This window comes from Scyliorhinus torazame, chromosome 1, assembly GCF_047496885.1.
Source record: "Scyliorhinus torazame isolate Kashiwa2021f chromosome 1, sScyTor2.1, whole genome shotgun sequence".
NCBI classification, from domain to species: Eukaryota; Metazoa; Chordata; class Chondrichthyes; order Carcharhiniformes; family Scyliorhinidae; genus Scyliorhinus; species Scyliorhinus torazame.
The window spans coordinates 60,952,940-60,972,093 of NC_092707.1; the positions used below are offsets into that span (position 1 = coordinate 60,952,940).

Below are 19,154 nucleotides of genomic sequence, written 5' to 3' on the forward strand. Positions count from 1 at the left end.
GGGGGGGGCCCACCAGGGCTCTAGTACAATACATGGAAGGAGATCATATAACCATTCCCTGACCATAGGCCACAGTACTATACAGACCTATATTATGGTGAATACATTCACCACATTCACCCCCTATTAAAAAATGAAATCCAGCGAGGGTGAAGTGGGGTCATCATATGTTCAGTCTGTCTGGAGGCTGGGTTGTTCTTTTGGACCTTCTCAGCTCTGGCGGTGCGGCGGGTGCGGGCATTGTTGACTCTTAGAGCGTGTTGTCTGGAGCTTCGGTCCGGCGTGTCGGCGACGGTTGAGGAGTAGGGATAGGCAGGGGGTTGGTGGGTGGCGGCAGGGGGGTGGTGGATAGTGGCAGGGGGGTGGTGGATGGCGGAAGTGTAGGCCCGGGACAGTACAGGAGCCCGGGGGGGGGGGGGGGGGGGGGGGGAAGGGGCGCGTTGACATGGGAACCAGCGAAGGCCAGGTCCCGGAAGGGAGACCGTATCTTGCCGCCCGTCTTGGTGTGTGACGTAGGCATATTGGGGGGTTGGTGGGCAGCAGCTGGACCCTCCCGACCAGGGGGTCGGTCTTATGGCTCCTCGTATGCTTCCGGAGAAGGACAGGTCCCGGAGTTGTCTGCCAGGATGGAAGCGAGACCCCGGAGATGGACCTCCTAGGGAAGACAAACAAACGGTCGTGAGGGGTCTTGTTCGTGGCTGTGCAGAGTGATCTAATGGAGTGGAGCACGTCGGGGAGGACCTCCTGCCAGCGGGGAATCTGGAGACTTCTAGACCGAAGGGCAAGAAGAACGGCCTTCCATACCATCGAGTTCTCCCTCTCCACCTCCACCTCCCCGTTTCCCTGCGGGTTGTAGCTCGTAGTCCTGCTCGAGGCGATGCCCGTACTGAGCAGGTACTGACGCAGCTCATCACGCATGAAAGAGGTGGCCCGGTCACTGTGGACGTATGCGGGGAAACCGAACAGGGTGAAAATGATGTGCAGTGCCTTTATAACAGTGGCCGAGGTCATGACGGGACATAGGATAGCGAAGGGGAGTATTCGTCAATGACGGTCAGGAAGTTTATATTACGGTTGGTGGAAGGGAGGGGCCCTTTCAAGTCAATGCTGTTGCACTCAAAGGGCCGGGAGGCCTTTACCAGGTGGGCCTTGTCTGGCCGGTAGAAGTGCGGTTTGCACTCCGCGCAGACTTGGCAATCCCTGATCATGGCCCTGACCTCCTCGGTGGAGTAGGGCAGGTTGCGGGCCTTAATAATGTGGATAAGCCGAGTGGACCCCCGGGTGACAGAGGTCATTGTGATTAGCCCAAAGTCGGTCATCTTGTGCGCTGGCACATGTGCCGCGGGACAGGGCATCTGAGGGCTCGTTGAGCTCCCCAGGACGATACTTGATATCGTAAGTATAAGTGGAGAGTTTGATTCTCCACCTCAAGATTTTGTCATTTCTAATTTTGCCCCGTTATGCGTTGTCGAACACAAGGGCTACCGACCGTTAGCCGGTAGGAGGTTCACCCTCGTCACCGACCAGGTAGTGCCTCCAATGCTGCACAGCTTCCACAATGGCTTGCACTTCCTTCTCGACAGCGGAGTGTCGAATCTTGGAGGCGTGGAGCGTTCTGGAAAAGAAGGCTACTGGCCTGCCCGCTTGGTTGATGGTGGCGGCCAGGGCGACGTCTGACGCATCACTCTCTACCTGGAAGGGGATGGACTCGTCCACCGCGTGCATCGCGGTTTTGGCAATATCTGCCTTGATGTGGCTGAAGGCCGCGCGGGCCTCAGCCGTCAGGCGGAATATAGTGGCTTTGATAAGTGGGCGGGCTTTGTCCGCATAGTTGGGGACCCACTGGACATAGTAGGAGAATAGCCCCAGGCAGCGTTTGAGGGCCTTGAGGCTGTGGGGAAGGGGAAATTCCGTGAGGGGGTGCATGCAGTCGAGGTCGGGCCCTAGGACTCAGTTTTCCACGACATAGCCGAGGATGGCTAGCCGGGTTGTGCGGAAAATGCACTTCTTTGTTATATGAGAGGTTGAGGGATTGGGCAGCCTGGAGGAACCTCTGGAGGTTGGCGTCGTGGTCCTGCTGATCATGGCCGCAGATGGTAACATGGGTACGGGTATGTAGCCCGCAGCCCGTACTGGTCCACCATTCGGTCCATCGTTCTCTGGAAAACAGAGACCCCATTAGTGACGCCGAAAGGGACCCTGAGGAAGTGGAAGAGTCGGCCGGCTGTTTCAAAAGCAGTGTAGTGGCGCACTTCCGGGCGGATCGGGAGCTGGTGGTCGGCAGACTTCAGATATACCGTTGAGAACACCCGGTACTGTGTGATCTGGTTGCCCATCTCTGCTATGCGGGGGAGGGGGTACGCATCAAGTTGCATGAACCGGTTAATGGTCTGGCTGTAGTCCACAACCATCCGATTCTTTTCCCCGGTCCTGACAACCACCACTTGTGCTCTCCAGGGGCTGTTGCTGGCCTCGATGACCCCCTCCCTCAAGAGTTGCTGGACCTCCGACTTGATAAAAGCCATGTCTTGTGCACTGTACCACCTGCTCCTGGTGGCGACGGGCTTACAGTCAGGGGTGAGATTCGCAAAGAGGGAAGGGGGGGGGTGACCTTAAGGGCCGTGAGGCTACAAACAGTGAGGGGGTAGGGTTCCACTGAATTTAAGGGTCAGGCTTCGGTGACTGCATTGGAAGACGAGTCTAAGCATTAAAGGGGCGCAGAGGTGAGGGAGGACATAGTTTAAAATGGGCGTACTCAGCGCCTTGTATCGCGAGCTTCACAACACAGTACCCCCGGATCTGTACCGAATGGGATCCGGAGGCAAGGGAGATTGTCTGGGACGCGGGGTAGATGTGGAAGGAGCAGCGGCTTACCATGTCGGGGTGGACCAGGCTTTCTGTGCTCCTGGAGCCGAAACGACAGGGGATCTCGTACCCATTGACACGGACGGCCATCATCAATTCTTCAGATGTTTTGTCCGCGACTGGTCGAGGGTGACTGCGACGAGCTGCAGGTAGTCTGCGTGGTCGGAGGTATCGGGGTCTCAAGATGGCAACCCCCACGGGTCGCATGTGTCGGGCTGGGTTGAGGGTGGCGACCAAGATGGCCGCCCCCATCGGTCGCACCAGTCGGTTGGTGCTGAAGATGGCGTCCAATATGGCCGCCCCCATGGGTTGCACATGTCAGGTTGAGTTAAAGATGGCGGCCCCCATAAGCTGCACGAGGCGGATGACGCATCTGAAGGGAGCGGTGCCGGCAGGCACGCAGCCACATTGTGGGGTCTGCGGGCCTGTGAGTCCGTGGATCGGGCCTGATAGGCTTTTGACTTCGGGGCTTTGGATCGGGCCAGACAGACTGACAAAATGTCCCTTTTTGCCGCAGTCGCTGCTTGGCGCGGTGCAGGCTGGGCAAGGCTGCCGGGGGTGTTGGCCCTGCCCGCAGAAGTAGCAAGATGGTTCGCCGGGCTGCACGGCAGCCGCGCGGCACAGGCCTGGGACGTAGTCGGGTCTGGTGAAGGCAGTGTCTGTGGTGCCCACGAGAGGTTCGCTGGGTCTACCGGGACGCGCCGAGGCTCTGGTAGACCACCTCCAACGAGGTGGCTAGCTTTACCGTGTCCTGTAGATCAGTGGCCCCGTTTTCCAGCAGTCGCTGCCGAATGTAGTTAGACCGGATCCCAGCCACGTGGGTGTCCCGGATCATCAGGTTCATGTGCTCATCGGCCTTCACACCCCTATAGTTGCAGTTGCGGGCGAGTAGTCAGGTTCTCTAGATACTCGTCCAGCGATTCCCCGGCGCGTTGTCGGCGGGTACTGAGGAGGTGCCGTGCGAACACTTTGTTCACGGGCTTCACGAACTGTTTCTTTAGAATCGCAATCGCCGCTTCGCACGTGGCTGCGTCCTCAATCGTACCAAGATTCGGTGGCTCACTCGGGCGTGGAGGAGGCGCAGCTTGATGGCATCGGAGGGAGGAGTCTCAAAGGAGTCGAGGTAGGCCTCAAAACAGCGGAGCCAGTGGGAGAAGATTTCCTTAGCTTCGGCTGCTCGTGCGTTGAGCTCTAGTTTATCAGGCTTCAGAGCGGCTTCCATAGTGATGTCTTTGGATTATAAATTGATGTACCATCAATTCACTACAAGACGATGAGAGCAAGTGAACATAGGCTTTATTATCCAAGAACTTGCCTGCCTGTGACTACTGTAACAACAGAGCACCGCCCACAGGCGGCAGGTCTATATATCATTCGGGGGGGCGGAGCCAGAGGCGGAGCCCACCAGGGTTCCAGTACAATACATGGAAGGAGATCATATTACCATTCCCTGGCCATAGGCCACAGTATTATACAGACAACTTGTATTATGGTGAATACATTCACCATACCAGTATAATGGACCAGAAAGATGCAACTATCTTAAGTGTAAAAGTACTCAAAATGAAAACAATTAAACAAATTTAAATCATGGTATAACAGCCTTTTCTTTCAAAAACAGATCACAAGAAGTATTTTGATGCGGTCTTTAACTTGGCAAATGGCCAAGATGCTCAACAAATCATCAATATGCCCCTTCTGACACTGATCCACAGGAGATATTAATTAGGCAGATGACAAAGCTTGGTCAAAGTTGTTGTTTTTTTAGGAACATTTTAAAAAGTGTCTTGAGGTGGAGGAATGTACAAAGGGAATTCTTGAGCTTGGGCCAGTTTAAAGCACAGCAGCCAATGGTGCCACAATTAAAATTAGGGATGTGCAAGAGACCTGAATTGGAGGAATGCAAATCTCAAACACTTGCAGGGCTTGGATGTAACAGAGATAGGGAGGGGTGAGGCAATGGAGGGATTTCAAAACAGAGACAAGTGTTTTAAAATTGAGGAATTGTCTGACTTGGAGCCATGTTGGTCCACAAGCACAGTTTAGGGGTCAATGAGATTTGGAGTAAGATACATACAGCGCAGTTTTGGATGTGTAATTGACTATGTAGGGTGGAAGGTGGGAGATCGTCCAGAAGAATATGAAAATGATGAAGTCGAGTTAACAAAGACATGGATGAGGGTTTCAGCAGCAGATGTGCTGAGGAAAGGTCGGAGACGGATGATGTGACGGAGATGAAAGTAGACAGTCTTAATGATAAAGTAGATGTGTGGTCAGAAGTTCACTAGTGGGTCAAATGCAACAAAGTTGCAAGGTCTGGCTCAGATTCAGACAATTTCCAGGGATGTAGATGTTGCCTAGGGAACAGAGCTTGTGGCAGAGACGAAAGATAGCTTCAGTATTTCCAATACAGCAAGTCATTGTTTAACATTGGCCTATTTAAATTCTGCTTTGCTTTAACGTCAGTAAGTTAATGGGGCCTGTAATCTCATTGAGTATCGAAGAGATTCATTTTAACATAAAATAAGCCTCTCCCACCCTACGCCACAAGTCACAGCCCTTCCCTGACCCACCCTCTCGCCAAACCTCCCATTTCACCGTACTGTGCATCTGCATTCTCATTGAAGACTCTGCTCTGGTCAAAAGCTGGAGCTCCGATGTTGTGGTCGCGTGAATCCCAATTATGCAAAAGTGTCAAGCAGGGCCTGCTATAATCCATGTTTTTTTGTTTTAAATACTCCTGCCTTGCTGTTCTTCTCCCAAGTCTTCACAGGCAGAAGCATTTAAAACAAAAACAAGGATTACAGCAGCCTTCGTTTGACACTCCTGCACTTCCACAATATCAGAGTCCCAGTTTTGGATCACATCAGGAACATAGGTCCAAGAGAGGGGAGAAGTAAGGGGTTGAGGCAAGGAATGGGAGGTTCTGCCAGAGGATTTGGGGGGGGGGGGGGGGGGGGGGGGAAAGAGGGGGGCATCCACAACTCGGAGTGGGGAATGGAGATGCCTCAACTTGGAGGTCAGGGGGTGGGATTATCTGCACAACCAAGAGAATCAAGAGCGTTGTGAAGCAGGATCCGCAACAAGCAAGAGGCACTGCAAGTAGAAAACTATATTTTTATTTTATATTTTTAAACATTTTGTTTTATTATAAATTTAGAGTACCCAATTCATTTTTTCCAATTAAGGGACAATTTAGCATGGCCAATACACCTAGTCTGCACATCTTTGGGTTGTGGGAGCGAAACCCACGCAAACCCGGGAGAATGTGCGAACTCCACACGCATAAATGAGTAGTTCTAACCATTGCGCCACCGTATTGCCCAAAACATTTTATTTTAAAAGGTTATTTCATTTAAATTAAAATCAAACAGGCTGACTCAAGTCAAAACATAACCATGGCGGGAGAACTAGGGAATGGCTGAACCCCAAAGTTTTTTATTTGAAAAAGGGTAATGCATGGACATGCTTGGTTTGCAAAGGACAAGGCCCTGTGTGTGAATATATGTAGCTTCTATCACGCATAAATGAGCCATACTGTATGTAAGCCAGAGTGATAATCTTCAAATGGTTCAGTTAATTCTTAGCACAACCAGAATTGTTCAGCAAGTGCTGTCCAATTGCGGAATCACATCCAATGTTGGACAATATGTTCTGAGTTTTGCAAGTACAGGCTGCGCGCGTATGGTCAGTATTTTGCCTCCACCAATTGGGATTAATGGCTTACATGGCTGGCACTGAAAATTTGAGTAAAGCGGTGAAGTTAGCCATTTCATAGTAGCAAGAGGAGTGTTATTCTCTTCTAACAGGATGCTGCCGTCAAACCAAAAAGATTTCCTGCCTATCACACAAATTAATAATGTGGTGTATGAATTTGTGCCGGTGTAATGGCAGTATGTGGTGCATTCTCCATTCTGCCTCTTGCCAATCAATCAGCATCCTCTTCACGCGTAGCATGAATTGTTATTTCCTTAGATATGGTATTCTTGTAATTTGTCCTGATGGGAGCAAGACAAAAACTTTGACACCGTGTCTCTTTTTTTCAGCATTACTCAAGTTCTCTATTGCCAAAAATGATTTGTTTTCATTTGTTTTGTTTTTTTAAATATAAGAAAGGTGCTGCAGAACCCAACTACAGTTTTAACATTCCTTCCTGAGAGCCACTGCTTCATTAAAGTTGCGATTTTCAGGAACACACAACTTTGTGAAGACTTAGTATACACTCGAGAGAAGATTTCTGTTTTCTGACAAGAGTGACAAATCATAAAGGGAAGAGAACCAAAGAGATGGAGAGAGGTAGAGCGAAATGTTGTCTGCATACATCAGCAACCTGATGTCAGGTTTTCAGATGATATTGCAAAGAGTTAGGTAGCATGTACAGGTACACGAGAAACAAAATTGCCCCAAGGATAGATCCTTGGGGACACCAGAAGTAATAGTGCAGTAGTAGGAAGGGAATAAAGGGTTATGGTCGATGGGCAGGAAATCAGATCAGCCATGATCTTATCAAATGATGGGGCAGCTCATGGGGCCAAATAGCCTACCCCTGCACTTAATTGCTGCGCTCATGTTATGTGAAGGCATTGTTGCCAATGCACAGTGGTTGGCATTGTTGCTTCACAGCACCAGGGACCCGGGTTAGATTCCCGGCTTGGGTCACTGTCTGTGCGAAGTCTGCACATTCTCCCAATGTTTGCGTGGGTTTCCTCCGGGTGCTCCGGTATCCTCCACAAGTCCCGAAAGAAGTGGTTAGGTGAATTGGACATTCTGAATTAGTGTAGCCGAACAGGCGCCAGAGTGTGGCGACTAGGGGATTTTCACAGTAACTTCATTGCAGTGCTAATGTAAGCCTACTTGTGACAATAATTAAGATTATCTATATGATTCAATAGTCAATAATGGAACCAAACAGCAGCAGCTTATCCAGCTAATGCCAGATAAGAAACATTAGAGCAGGATAGTATGGTCAACTATAGTGAAGGCTGCAGCTAGGGAGAATGATTTTAACATAAATTTAAAGTACTCCATTCATTTTTTTCCCCCAATTAAGGGGCGATTTAGTGTGGCCAATTCACCTACCCTGCACATCTTTTAGGTTGTGGGGGTGAGATCCACGCAGACACAGGGAGAACCTACAAATTTCACACGGATAATGACCTGGGGGCTGGGATCGAACCTGGTTACTCGCCGCTGGTAGGGCATGATGAGGGAGAATTGATCACTTGGAGTCATTCCAGACTGCCATTTTCTGACATACGTACTGGCAATTTCAGACCAGAAATCAGATTGGAGAAATACAAACATGGAATTTCAGGAAAGATGGACACTAATTTGGGAGATAATAGCATGCTCATGGGCTTTAGAGAGGAAATGGTGATTGGAGATGGGTGGTGGTTAGTGGGCTTAACGGAAGAAATTGTACCAAAGGAGAGGGAACCATTAACAATATGAACTAACATAGGTCCAGGTTGGGACGTTTGGTGGTCAGCAGCCGGGTCAGATTATGATCAAGGGGGCAGGAGCTGGGTCTCGTAGACAGAATGAACTCTCAGAAATCAAGGCAGGTGATGGGACAGTATGTAGAGACAGACAGGTTCAGGGCTAGGGCAGCAAGGAACGATTAGGGGAAATTTGGTCCATTGGGCCAGATAATACCCACAGCAGTTAACACAGCTGTAGGAGCTAAAACATCAACAACCATTTGAGACATATCAAATAGGAAGATAGGAAGGGAAACACCAGTATATTCTACCGATCAAAATAATTGCCACTAAAAATACAAATGTATCAAAGATAATCATATTCAGCAGCCACGTACAGTTTGCAAAATTACACCTCAACTATTTAAATATTAAAGGCATTCAAAACAAGATGGTTCCATCTGCTCAACTTGGAGCAATCTGCTATACCAAGAACCAGCTACACCCTGAATATTTGAATTTACAAGAAACACATTGCAGCTATAATTGGTACCTACACCCTTTAAAACAGGGATTTTTACTGGATTAAATCTGTGGCTATTATTAAACACATTATTGCCTGAGAAATTCAGCCCCACCCCATTAAAACCAAATCAGCTCAAATCAAGAGACTACAAGGTTAATTTCTCATAAATTTCAGACTGCTGGCCGAAAGTTAATGAAAATTAATATCACAATTTTTATTTCAAAGCAGAAATAATAGAGAATGCTGTACTTAAATAAATAGTTTCAAAACCTGAACTTCATGATCTGTCATGTTGATGGAACACGGTGCAGCTGTACTATCACCAGTGCATATCCCCAAGGCAATATTCACATGGTGTCAATGATATTCTAGATATTTTGAGTACAGTTTCAAGCTTCAAATCACAGGAAATGCCCAAGGGAACGGTCTTTTGCTTTCAGCTGGGACAAAAGATATGGAGAAGATGACCCAAAAGCATTTTTTTCCTGCTAATCTTTTTCTAATTTGAAGTGATTGGCACTTCGAAGCAAGTGCACAAAGTGTGTAATGCAAAAGCAAATATCAACGTTAGAAATTTACAGTTTTCTAGTAAACATGGTCTCCGAGTTAGATAGGTTTTAAGTTGGGGACCCCAAACCTGTTAATCCACAATGACACCGGGTGGCTTCATATGTGGCACTTTATGGCAAAACCTGCCTCGCAAGGATTGGCCTCTTTAGCCTACAACAAAGGAGCATGTTATGGAGTCACCCAATTGTAAATGAATTATTTGCTGCATGTCCACTACCTTCCACAGATGGAAGGTTCCCAGATGACTCATGTACGTGAAAATCAACTGGAGAACATTTTTGCTGCTCAATAGGTTGATCCAGTGCTGCTAACAGAAAGACTGCTTGATGTATGCACTGGGTAATTTTCTCTTATATGCAGTCTCCCTTTTCAAAAGGTAGATAAGAAGCATTCAAGTGAGACAAGGTCAAGTGTAAATCAACAATCTGGTTTATCTTGCATGAAACATATCAATGAAATGAACACATTCCCCAACAAAGATCTCTATCTCAGTTCTCATACTACGAGTAGTAAATTGCACCTCTATGATAGAATGATTAGATGAGACGGAATGGGAGTGGGCTCAGAAGAGAGAAAGATAGAGCACTCCAGGTCTCCCCTCAGCTATCCAGAAAGGGTTGGCTGCAAGTTACTGCCTTGTATGTGAAACCATCCCTCACATGATGTGGAAGCTAGAACAACCTTATTTTCTGCTCATCCAAATTCCCTTACTGGATGTATTGAATGAAATGCCAATCTAGAATTCAAAGTACAAAAAGGAATATGATCTTCAATGACTTGTATTTTACCTTACTGCTTCGGAGTGCTGTGCTTTTTTAAATAATTATTTTTCTGCACAAATATTTTTAGTTATTGGTTTAGTTATTTCTACTGTGGAATTAGTACATTATAGGTACGGTTTCTGGCATTTGAAAAATTGCAGGAATTCATGGCATAATTGGACTTATTTCCTGCTACCAGACCTTATGATTCTAAGTGACTTATACCACAACAAACTTTCTTAGGAATTCTCTATTTCCCCATCGTTGTGAAAATCCAGGGACAGTCATCATAATCAATGGTGATAGTGAATATTTTCTGATTTGATGCATTAGAAAAATTGCTTTAAAAATATAAAATCAGAAAATGTTTTTTTTTTTTTAAATCACTCTTGCAGTGCTTTGGAACCAGCTTATTCAAGATTCTCAAACTTATCACAGGTAGGGTTACTTCACTATTACACCACTAATTGCCATCAGTAGCTCAATAAAATGTTCAATGCCTCTTTGAACATTGACCCACTTTTGATTCTTTCAGCCCAAGCCTGTTGTACATTCAATCTAATCGTAAACTGCCCTGTACCTTAGGTTCATATCCTTTTATATCCATATTTTGCAAAAGTCTTAGATTTTTAAACAAATTGAACTAGCACCCACTGCTTGAGAAAGTATTCTACACAAACACCCTTTTCATGAAGCACTTTTTAAACCTCTGTCAGGAACAATCTGCCACAGGTTTTAAATGTTCCCCTGTCCTAGACTGTTCCTCACCCCACCAAACAGGTACCCTATCTCAGCCCACCCCTCCCACCTACCTCTCCACTAGTTCCCCTGCCCTGTGGGAGTCTATCTCCCACTCAGTTCTCTCCACCGCCTTACAGCTTTTCTCTTATGTCTTATCCATTCTTTGCAAAATCTTAACCTCACCAAAATAACCTTAATCTCCGATATGGTCATGGAATAGAAAATGCTGGAAGTACTCGGCAGGTCAGGTAGGATTTATAGAAAGAGAAAAGACAAAAACAAGTTATTGTAGCAGGACATAACAAGTCTAATTTATGTAATAACTCCTTAATATAATCGTTGGGAGTCCATCTGGTGAATCTGGATTCAATGCACTATTTTTTAAGGGCAACATGTCATAAGGTGCAATGAAAACAGAAAATGCTGGAAAAACTCAGGTCTGGCAGCATCTGTGGAGAGAGAAAAACAGTTGAGTTTGTGTGACTCTTCTTCAGATCTGCTGAGCTTTCCCATCATTTGCTGTTTTTATTTCAGATTTCCAGTATCTGCAGCAATTTGCTTTTATCCCAAGAAGTGGTGCCCCGAACAGTACACCCAACTCTATATGGTGGTCTGAGCAATATTAGCATACCAGCAGCATGCCTGCCTTTGAGACAACTTAGCTCCTGTGTTTCTGCCACAGATCAACTCAGCACCATTGTCCAATTCATTTTGAGGTTAGACACATAGCACTCTGAATGAAGAAAATATCAAACATTTCCCTTGGAACATTACCAGAGACACCGGCTGACTGGTTTGATTGCCAATCGTGCACACATGTATCGTGGCCACTTGGGAAGTTTGCGATTATCACATGTTATTTGCTCTTTTACAAAGTATATAATACACTTTGATTTATATTATACTTCATTTGATTTACATGAAGCAACGGAGGCTTATATTTCTAAACCACGCCAGATAATTGTGGAAAATTCCAGCCATCAAGCTTAAAGCAATGCAGATTTATCAGCTATTCGGTTTCGTTAAATCTCACGTTAGTGTAGAGCTAACCTGTGTTAGCTCGCCCATTACATAAAGTATTTTCTTTCACTGCGATATATTGAAGTGAACCGATTTGGGAGAAAATATTTAATGCTTTTCATTTTTCCTGTTGCTGCAGGGAAATATATTGGCTAAACTGCTGATCTTTAGTGTCGAAGACGGGAATGGGGGAGGGAAAGGTCTTGGAAATTTATAAAGAGCTCATGGAATGGGAGGGAACCCCGATTGGGGAGGTAAAGCGAAAAAAGGAGGAAGAGTTGGTCAAGGAGTTGGAGGAAGAACTGTGGGAGGATGCCTTGAGCAGGGTTAATGCGACCCCGTCGTGTGCCAGGCTTCGCCTTATACAATTCAAGGTGGTCCACAGGGTGCATTTGACTGTGGCCCATATGAGCAGGTTCTTTGAAGGGGTGGCAGATAGGTATGGGCTGCGTGGGGGAGGGCCTGCGAATCATGTCCACATGTTTTGGGCATGTCCCAAGCTTAGGGGACTCTGGCAAGGATTTGCCAATGTCATGTCCACGGTATTAAAGGTACGGGTGGGTCTGAGTCCAGAGGTGGCGATTTTTGACGTGTGGAAGATCCGGGTGTCCAGGGGGCGAGAGAGGCTGATGTGTTGGCCTGTGCCTCCCTGGTAGCCTGGAGAAGATCTTATTGGAGTGGAGGGACTTGGAACCCCTGAAATCGGGGGTATGGGTCAGTGAGATGGCAGATTTCTCAGGCTTGAGAAGATCAAGTTCGCCCCGAGACGATCAATGCTAGAGTTTGTCCGGAGGTGTAGCCGTTTATTGACTTTTTGGGATGGAAATTAAGCTGTCAGCAGATACAAAGGGGGGGGGGGGGGGGGGGGAGGAGGAGAAATATGGACAGGAATTCAGTACTGGAGGATCAGAGAGCACAGCTATTTAAGTTATGATGTTAATGCCCCATATGCCATTTCAAAGAATTCTGGACACATTCCCGAGAAAAAATAATGACAGCATAACTAGGAAAGTTCAAACTAAAACAATGTAATTTCATAAAGCATACAATTCTCAAAGTGCATTGGGATTAAGCTACGTATAAAGACAAGATTGTGAAGAGAAACAAATTAGTACAAAGATTTGAGCGTGCCTGCGGAGTATCTATTAGATGTAACTAAGTTTTTGATATATTGTGCTCTGGAACTGGTTCATTGTACTGGAATGCCAATGTAACCGAGAAGAAAAAGATAAAATAATATTCAAATAACAGATTGGACGGGAACAATGAAAATAAGAGTTGGATACAGTGTCCAAGTCACTGAAATACAACACGACAAATGTATATTTTCAAATACAATTCACCACGGTATAAAAAGTGTCTTCCTGAAAAATTAAAGGGTTATTTTAAAAAAGAAAACAAAAAGAAAAATGAAGTTACCGATAGAGGAAAAAGCTAAAGTATAATGTAGCCCTGGAAGCAGGACTGTAAAACCACAGCAATTCAGTTCAAATTCAGGACTTGCACATCAAACTAATCTATCAATATTTGGGCCTATGATAATTTTATGTAAATTAGAAAAGGAGGAGGATTCAAGTTAATTACATTTTCCTCTGTAAATAAATCTTCATTTCTTTAAAATTCGCTTTTGATATGAAATGCAAGTCACTGTTTAGTATACTTAAAAACATATTTCAAGCAATAATGCACAAAATTTCTTTGGCAATGCTCAAGGCAAGCCAGAAGACGTTGCTCAATGGCATTTAACATATTAGGGTCAATGACTTATGGTGATTGAAATAATGCTCATTAGCGTGTACTACATATGAAAGGAGATAGAGTAAGTTACCTAATTTTGACTTCCTCATCTGATATGCTTCAAATAGTGTCTGCAGTTCTTCATATTTTCTAGTTAATTGGAGTTTCCGACTATCCAGTTTGGGGTGATACTGCAGATTCTGTTCTGCTAGACTACGATTACTAGCAAGACTCACGTCTTTATTTGGCTGTACAGTCTGGACCTGAAAAACAAGAATAAGTTCTTCAACTTCATATTACAACTGGTGTATTAGCCTAACCTTGGCAAGTACTAATTTTGTAAGTTTGTAGCATTTTGAATTTTCATTTCAGCCACGCATTGCCCACTGCGCCCACATTACGATTCAGTGCCGCAACACTATAGCGATAGTATAATTGTGTTTGCAAACGCATCAGCTGCCAAAAATAGGTCCATGAAATTATTTTCGCAAGTTCAGAATTTGAGCATGATGTTATACAAATAAAGCCTAGATAGAAATTTTGAAACTTTAGATACAAAAATGTATTTACTCTTTCCTAACCCTGCCCAACAAACAATCAACATCACCATCATTTGTGGAAGCTCAATCAGTAGAATGACAGAAATCATAGATTTCCAGATAATAGTGATATCAGGGCAATGGGATAGTGGGGGAAAATAACATGGAGAAAGATGTCCAGCCATGATCCGTTTGAATGGCAAAGCAGGCTTGATAAGCTAAATGGCCTACACCTATGTTCACCACCCGAGATGAAGCATAAACCCAATGGGTTGCACTGCTCCACCTCACGTTTCATGGCATTTAACACAGCTGCAGATTCAGTTATCTCTAGTTTTACCTTTCCATTATAATTCTCCTACTGGGGTTGAAGGGCTCTGCCTCATCTCTGCCCATAGCAACAGTAAAAACTTGGAAAGGTGTCACCAAATGGCATACTACCCAAGAAAAGAAGGGATTGTATGGACATCCAAGTCACACTTTTTTTTTTAATGTGAAGATGTATAGCAATGAGTTAGAAACTTTGCAGTTTCTCTTCTGTTAAATATGTAAATTTTAAGCTTACTCAGAACCCTATGGTGGTACATTATGGGACACATGTTAAAAGATGTCGGAATTCTATCCAGTGGTTCACATTTCACCACATTGGCATTTTATTTCAAATATCTTTTGGCTGCATTACATAGAACATAGAAAATACAGCACAGAACAGGCCCTTCGGCCCACGATGTTGTGCCGAACCTTTGTCCTAGATTAATCATAGATTATCATTGAATTTACAGTGCAGAAGGAGGCCATTCGGCCCCCTGAGTCTGCACCGGCTCTTGGAAAGAGCACCCCACCCGAACTCAACACCTCCACCCAACACCAAGGGCAACTTTGGACACTAAGGGCAATTTATCATGGCCAATCCACCTACCCTGCACATCTTTGGACTGTGGGAGGAAACCGGAGCACCCGGAGGAAACCCACGCAGACACGGGGAGGACGTGCAGACTCCGCACAGACAGTGACCCAAGCCGGAATCGAACCTGGGACCCTGGAGCTGTGAGGCAATTGTGCTATCCACAATGCTACCGTGCTGCCCTTAAAAACAAATAAATCTACACTATATTATTTTACCGTAATCCATGTACCTATCCAATAGCTGCTTGAAGGTCCCTAATGTTTCCGATTCAACTACTTCCACAGGCAGTGCATTCCATGCCCCCACTACTCTCTGGGTAAAGAACCTACCTCTGATATCCCTCCTATATCTTTTATCTTAAATTTATGTCCCCTTGTAATGGTTAGTTCCACCCGGGGAAAAAGTCTCTGACTGTCTACTCTATCTATTCCCCTGATCATCTTATAAACCTCTATCAAGTCGCCCCTCGTCCTTCTCCGTTCTAATGAGAAAAGGCCTAGCACCCTCAACCTTTCCTCTTAAGACCTACTCTCCATTCCAGGTAACATCCTGGTAAATCTTCTTTGCACCTTTTCCAAAGCTTCCACATCCATCCTAAAATGAGGTGACCAGAACTGTACACAGTACTCCAAATGTGGCCTTACCAAAGTTTTGTACAGCTGCATCTCCACCTCACGGCTCTTAAATTCAATCCCTCTGCTAATGAACGTGAGCACCCCATAGGCCTTCTTCACAGCTCTATCCACATGAGTGGCAACTTTCAAAGATGTATGAACATAGACCCCAAGATCTCTCTGCTCCTCCACATTGCCAAGAACTCTACCGTTAACCCTGTATTCCGCATTCATATTTGTCCTTCCAAAATGGACAACCTCACACTTTTCAGGGTTAAACTCCATCTGCCACTTCTCAGCCCAGCTCTGCATCCTATCTATGTCTCTTTGCAGCCGACAACAGCCCTCCTTACTATCCACAACTCCACCAATCTTCGTATCGTCTGCAAATTTACTGACCCACCCTTCAACTCCCTCATCCAAGTCATTAATGAAAATCACAAACAGCAGAGGACCCAGAACTGATCCCTGCGGTACGCCACTGGTAACCGGGATCCAGGCTGAATATTTGCCATCCACCACCACTCTCTGACTTCTATTGGTTAGCCAGTTCGTTATCCAACTGGCCAAATTTCCCACTATCTCATGCCTCCTTACTTTCTGCAGAAGCCTACCATGGGGAACCTTATCAAATGCCTTACTAAAATCCATGTACACTACATCCACTGCTTTACCTTCATCCACATGCTTGGTCACCTCCTCAAAGAATTCAATAAGATTTGTAAGGCAAGACCTACCCCTCACAAATCCGTGCTGACTATCCCTAATCAAGCAGTGTCTTTCCAGATGCTCAGAAATCCTATCCTTCAGTACCCTTTCCATTACTTTGCCTACCACCGAAGTAAGACTAACTGGACTAAATTCCCAGGGTTATCCCTAGTCCCTTTTTTGAACAGGGGCACGACATTCGCCACTCTCCAATACCCTGGTACCACCCCTGTTGACAGTGAGGACGAAAAGATCATTGTGTGTCAAATCTTTTTCTACTCATTCCTCGGCAAGAAAAACAGAATTAATCTGTATTTAAGATGTTTGCGCTTTTAAATAATTAAATATGGCCAAAGCTCACAGAAAGTCTGTGTCCATAATGAAACATTTGGCCATTCGGATACAGTTTTCAGAGCTTGATGTGCGCCAAGTTTAACTCCTCTAGTTCCAATAAGCATGTAACTTAAATGTAGAGCAGGCTACAAAGTAATAATTTAGATACATCTGGTGTCAACTAAGCATTTTGAATTCATAAAATGCTTATTCTATTTGTGACATAAATTAGGATGGTCAATTAATGATAAGTTAACTTCCATGATTAACATGTGTTAAAAAATTAATCTCTAAAGAATTAACATGTTAATCATGGAAGTTAATGACAACTAATCAAAATAAAAAAATTAATCTCCAAAGAATTAACATGTTAATCATGGAAGTTAATGACAACTAATCAAAATTCCACTTGATTTTTATTATTCTACTGAAACATCAGCGGCCAGTCTTAAGATTATTTTCAATTCCACTGTTAATCAACTATATACTTGGGACTATAAAACAGGTTTACCCCCTAATCTTGTTTTCGACACTCATCTCAAATTCACATTAAGGGCACAACTATCTATGACCAATCTAATGATATATATGGCATGGCAAAATGAGTAATTTAATTACCACCCAGTTGACTCCATCATTAAACTAATGGGAAGTGGGCAGCACGGTGGCGCAGTGGTTAGCACTACTGCCTCATGGCATCGAGGTCCCAGGTTAGATCCCGGCACTGGGTCACTGCCCATGTGGAGTTTGCACATTCTCCTCGTGTTTGCCTGGGTTTCACCCCCATAACCCAAAGATGTGCAGGGTAGGTGGATCGGCTAAGCAAAATTGCCCCTTAATTGGAAAAAATGAATTGGGTACTCTTAAATTTATTTTAAAAAATAAAAGTAAAAAATAAATAACGGGAGGTGTTGTTGACAATAACGTCAAGTGGCATTTACTCAGCAATCTGCACACCAATGTTCCGTTTGAGTTCTACCAGGGTCACTCAGCTCGAGGGCACATTACAATCGTGGTCCAACGATGGACAAATGAGCTGAGGGCGAGGTGAGAGCGAGTGCCCTGGATGTCAAGGCACATTGGACCAAGTGAGATATTAAGGGTAGCAAAGTCGAAATCAATAGGAATCGGGGTTAAAAACTCTACAGTGGTCAATTTCCTAAACTGCCTCCCTGCACAGCACCGGCGTACCTCCACCACATAGACTACATCACCATCTTGGCACGGTTAATTACGGGAAAGCAACACATGTTGGCCTGGCCAGACGTTCACACACCAAGAACAAATGAATCATGAAAGATTAAGGTAGGGGGATTGAGTTTCATAGAATTTACAGTGCAGAAGGAGGCCATTCAGCCCATCGAGTCTGCACCGGCTCTTGGAAAGAGCACCCCACCCAAGGTCAACACCTCCACCCCATCCCCACAACCCAGTAACCCTACCCAACACTAAGGGCAATTTTGGACACTAAGGGCAATTTATCATGGCCAATCCACCTAACCTGCACATCTTTGGACTGTGGGAGGAAACCGGAGCACCCGGGAGGAAACCCACGCACACACGGGGAGGACGTGCAGACTCCGCACAGACAGTGACCCAAGCCGGAATCGAACCTGGGACCCTGGAGCTGTGAAGCAGTTGCGCTATCCACAATGCTACCGTGCTGCCATGACAACATGTTGAAGCTGTACAAAACTCTGGTGCAGCCGCATTTGGAGTATTGCGTGCAGTTCTGGTCGCTGCATTATAGGATGTGGAAGCATTGGAAAGGGTGCAGAGGAGATTTACCAGGATGTTGCCTCGAGGGAATATCTTATGAGGAAAGGCGGAGGGACTTGAGGCTGTTTTCGCCAGAGTGAAGAAGGTTAAGAGGTGACTTAATAAAGGCATACAAGATGATCAGAGGATTAGATAGGGTGGACAGTGAGAGCCTTTTTCCTCGGATGGTGATGGCTAGCACGAGGGGACATAGCTTTAAATTGAGGGCAGATAGATCTCGGACAGATGTCAGAGGTAGGTTCTTTACTCAGAGTTGTAAGGGCATGGAATGCCTTGCCTGCAATAGTAGTGGACTCCCCAACATTAAGGGCATTTAAATGGTCATTGGAAAAACATATGGATGATAATGGAATAGTGTAGATGGGCTTTAGATTGGTCGGCGCAACAGAGGGCCGAAGGGCCTGTAATGTTCTATGTTCTAAGCACTACCTCTTGTTACTATCCTTGGTCAGACCCCAGGACATGGAGATTTGGAGATTGTTGGGGGCGGGATCCAATTAGGGACCAATAACATTTTGTTTAAAGTGGATAAAGGTTCAAAATTCAAGGCACCTGCTTTTGGAATAAAGCCATAAGATTCTACGGGGTTTGAACAAACAAAAACAAACTTTATCGTACAAGTAAAAAGCTCGCT

The 19,154-nt window shown here is 45.4% G+C and overlaps 1 protein-coding gene across 1 annotated transcript in view; it reads right to left on the reverse strand.

Annotated features, from left to right (window-relative positions):
• The window catches only part of LOC140408456 (vacuolar protein sorting-associated protein 37B-like), a 50,266-nt gene that overhangs the window by 16,441 nt on the left and 14,671 nt on the right, over window positions 1–19,154 (reverse strand). The window contains exon 2 of the mRNA XM_072495684.1: window positions 13,732–13,903. Coding sequence (XP_072351785.1) covers window positions 13,732–13,903 — 172 coding nt within the window. The remainder of the gene's footprint in view (window positions 1–13,731; window positions 13,904–19,154) is intronic.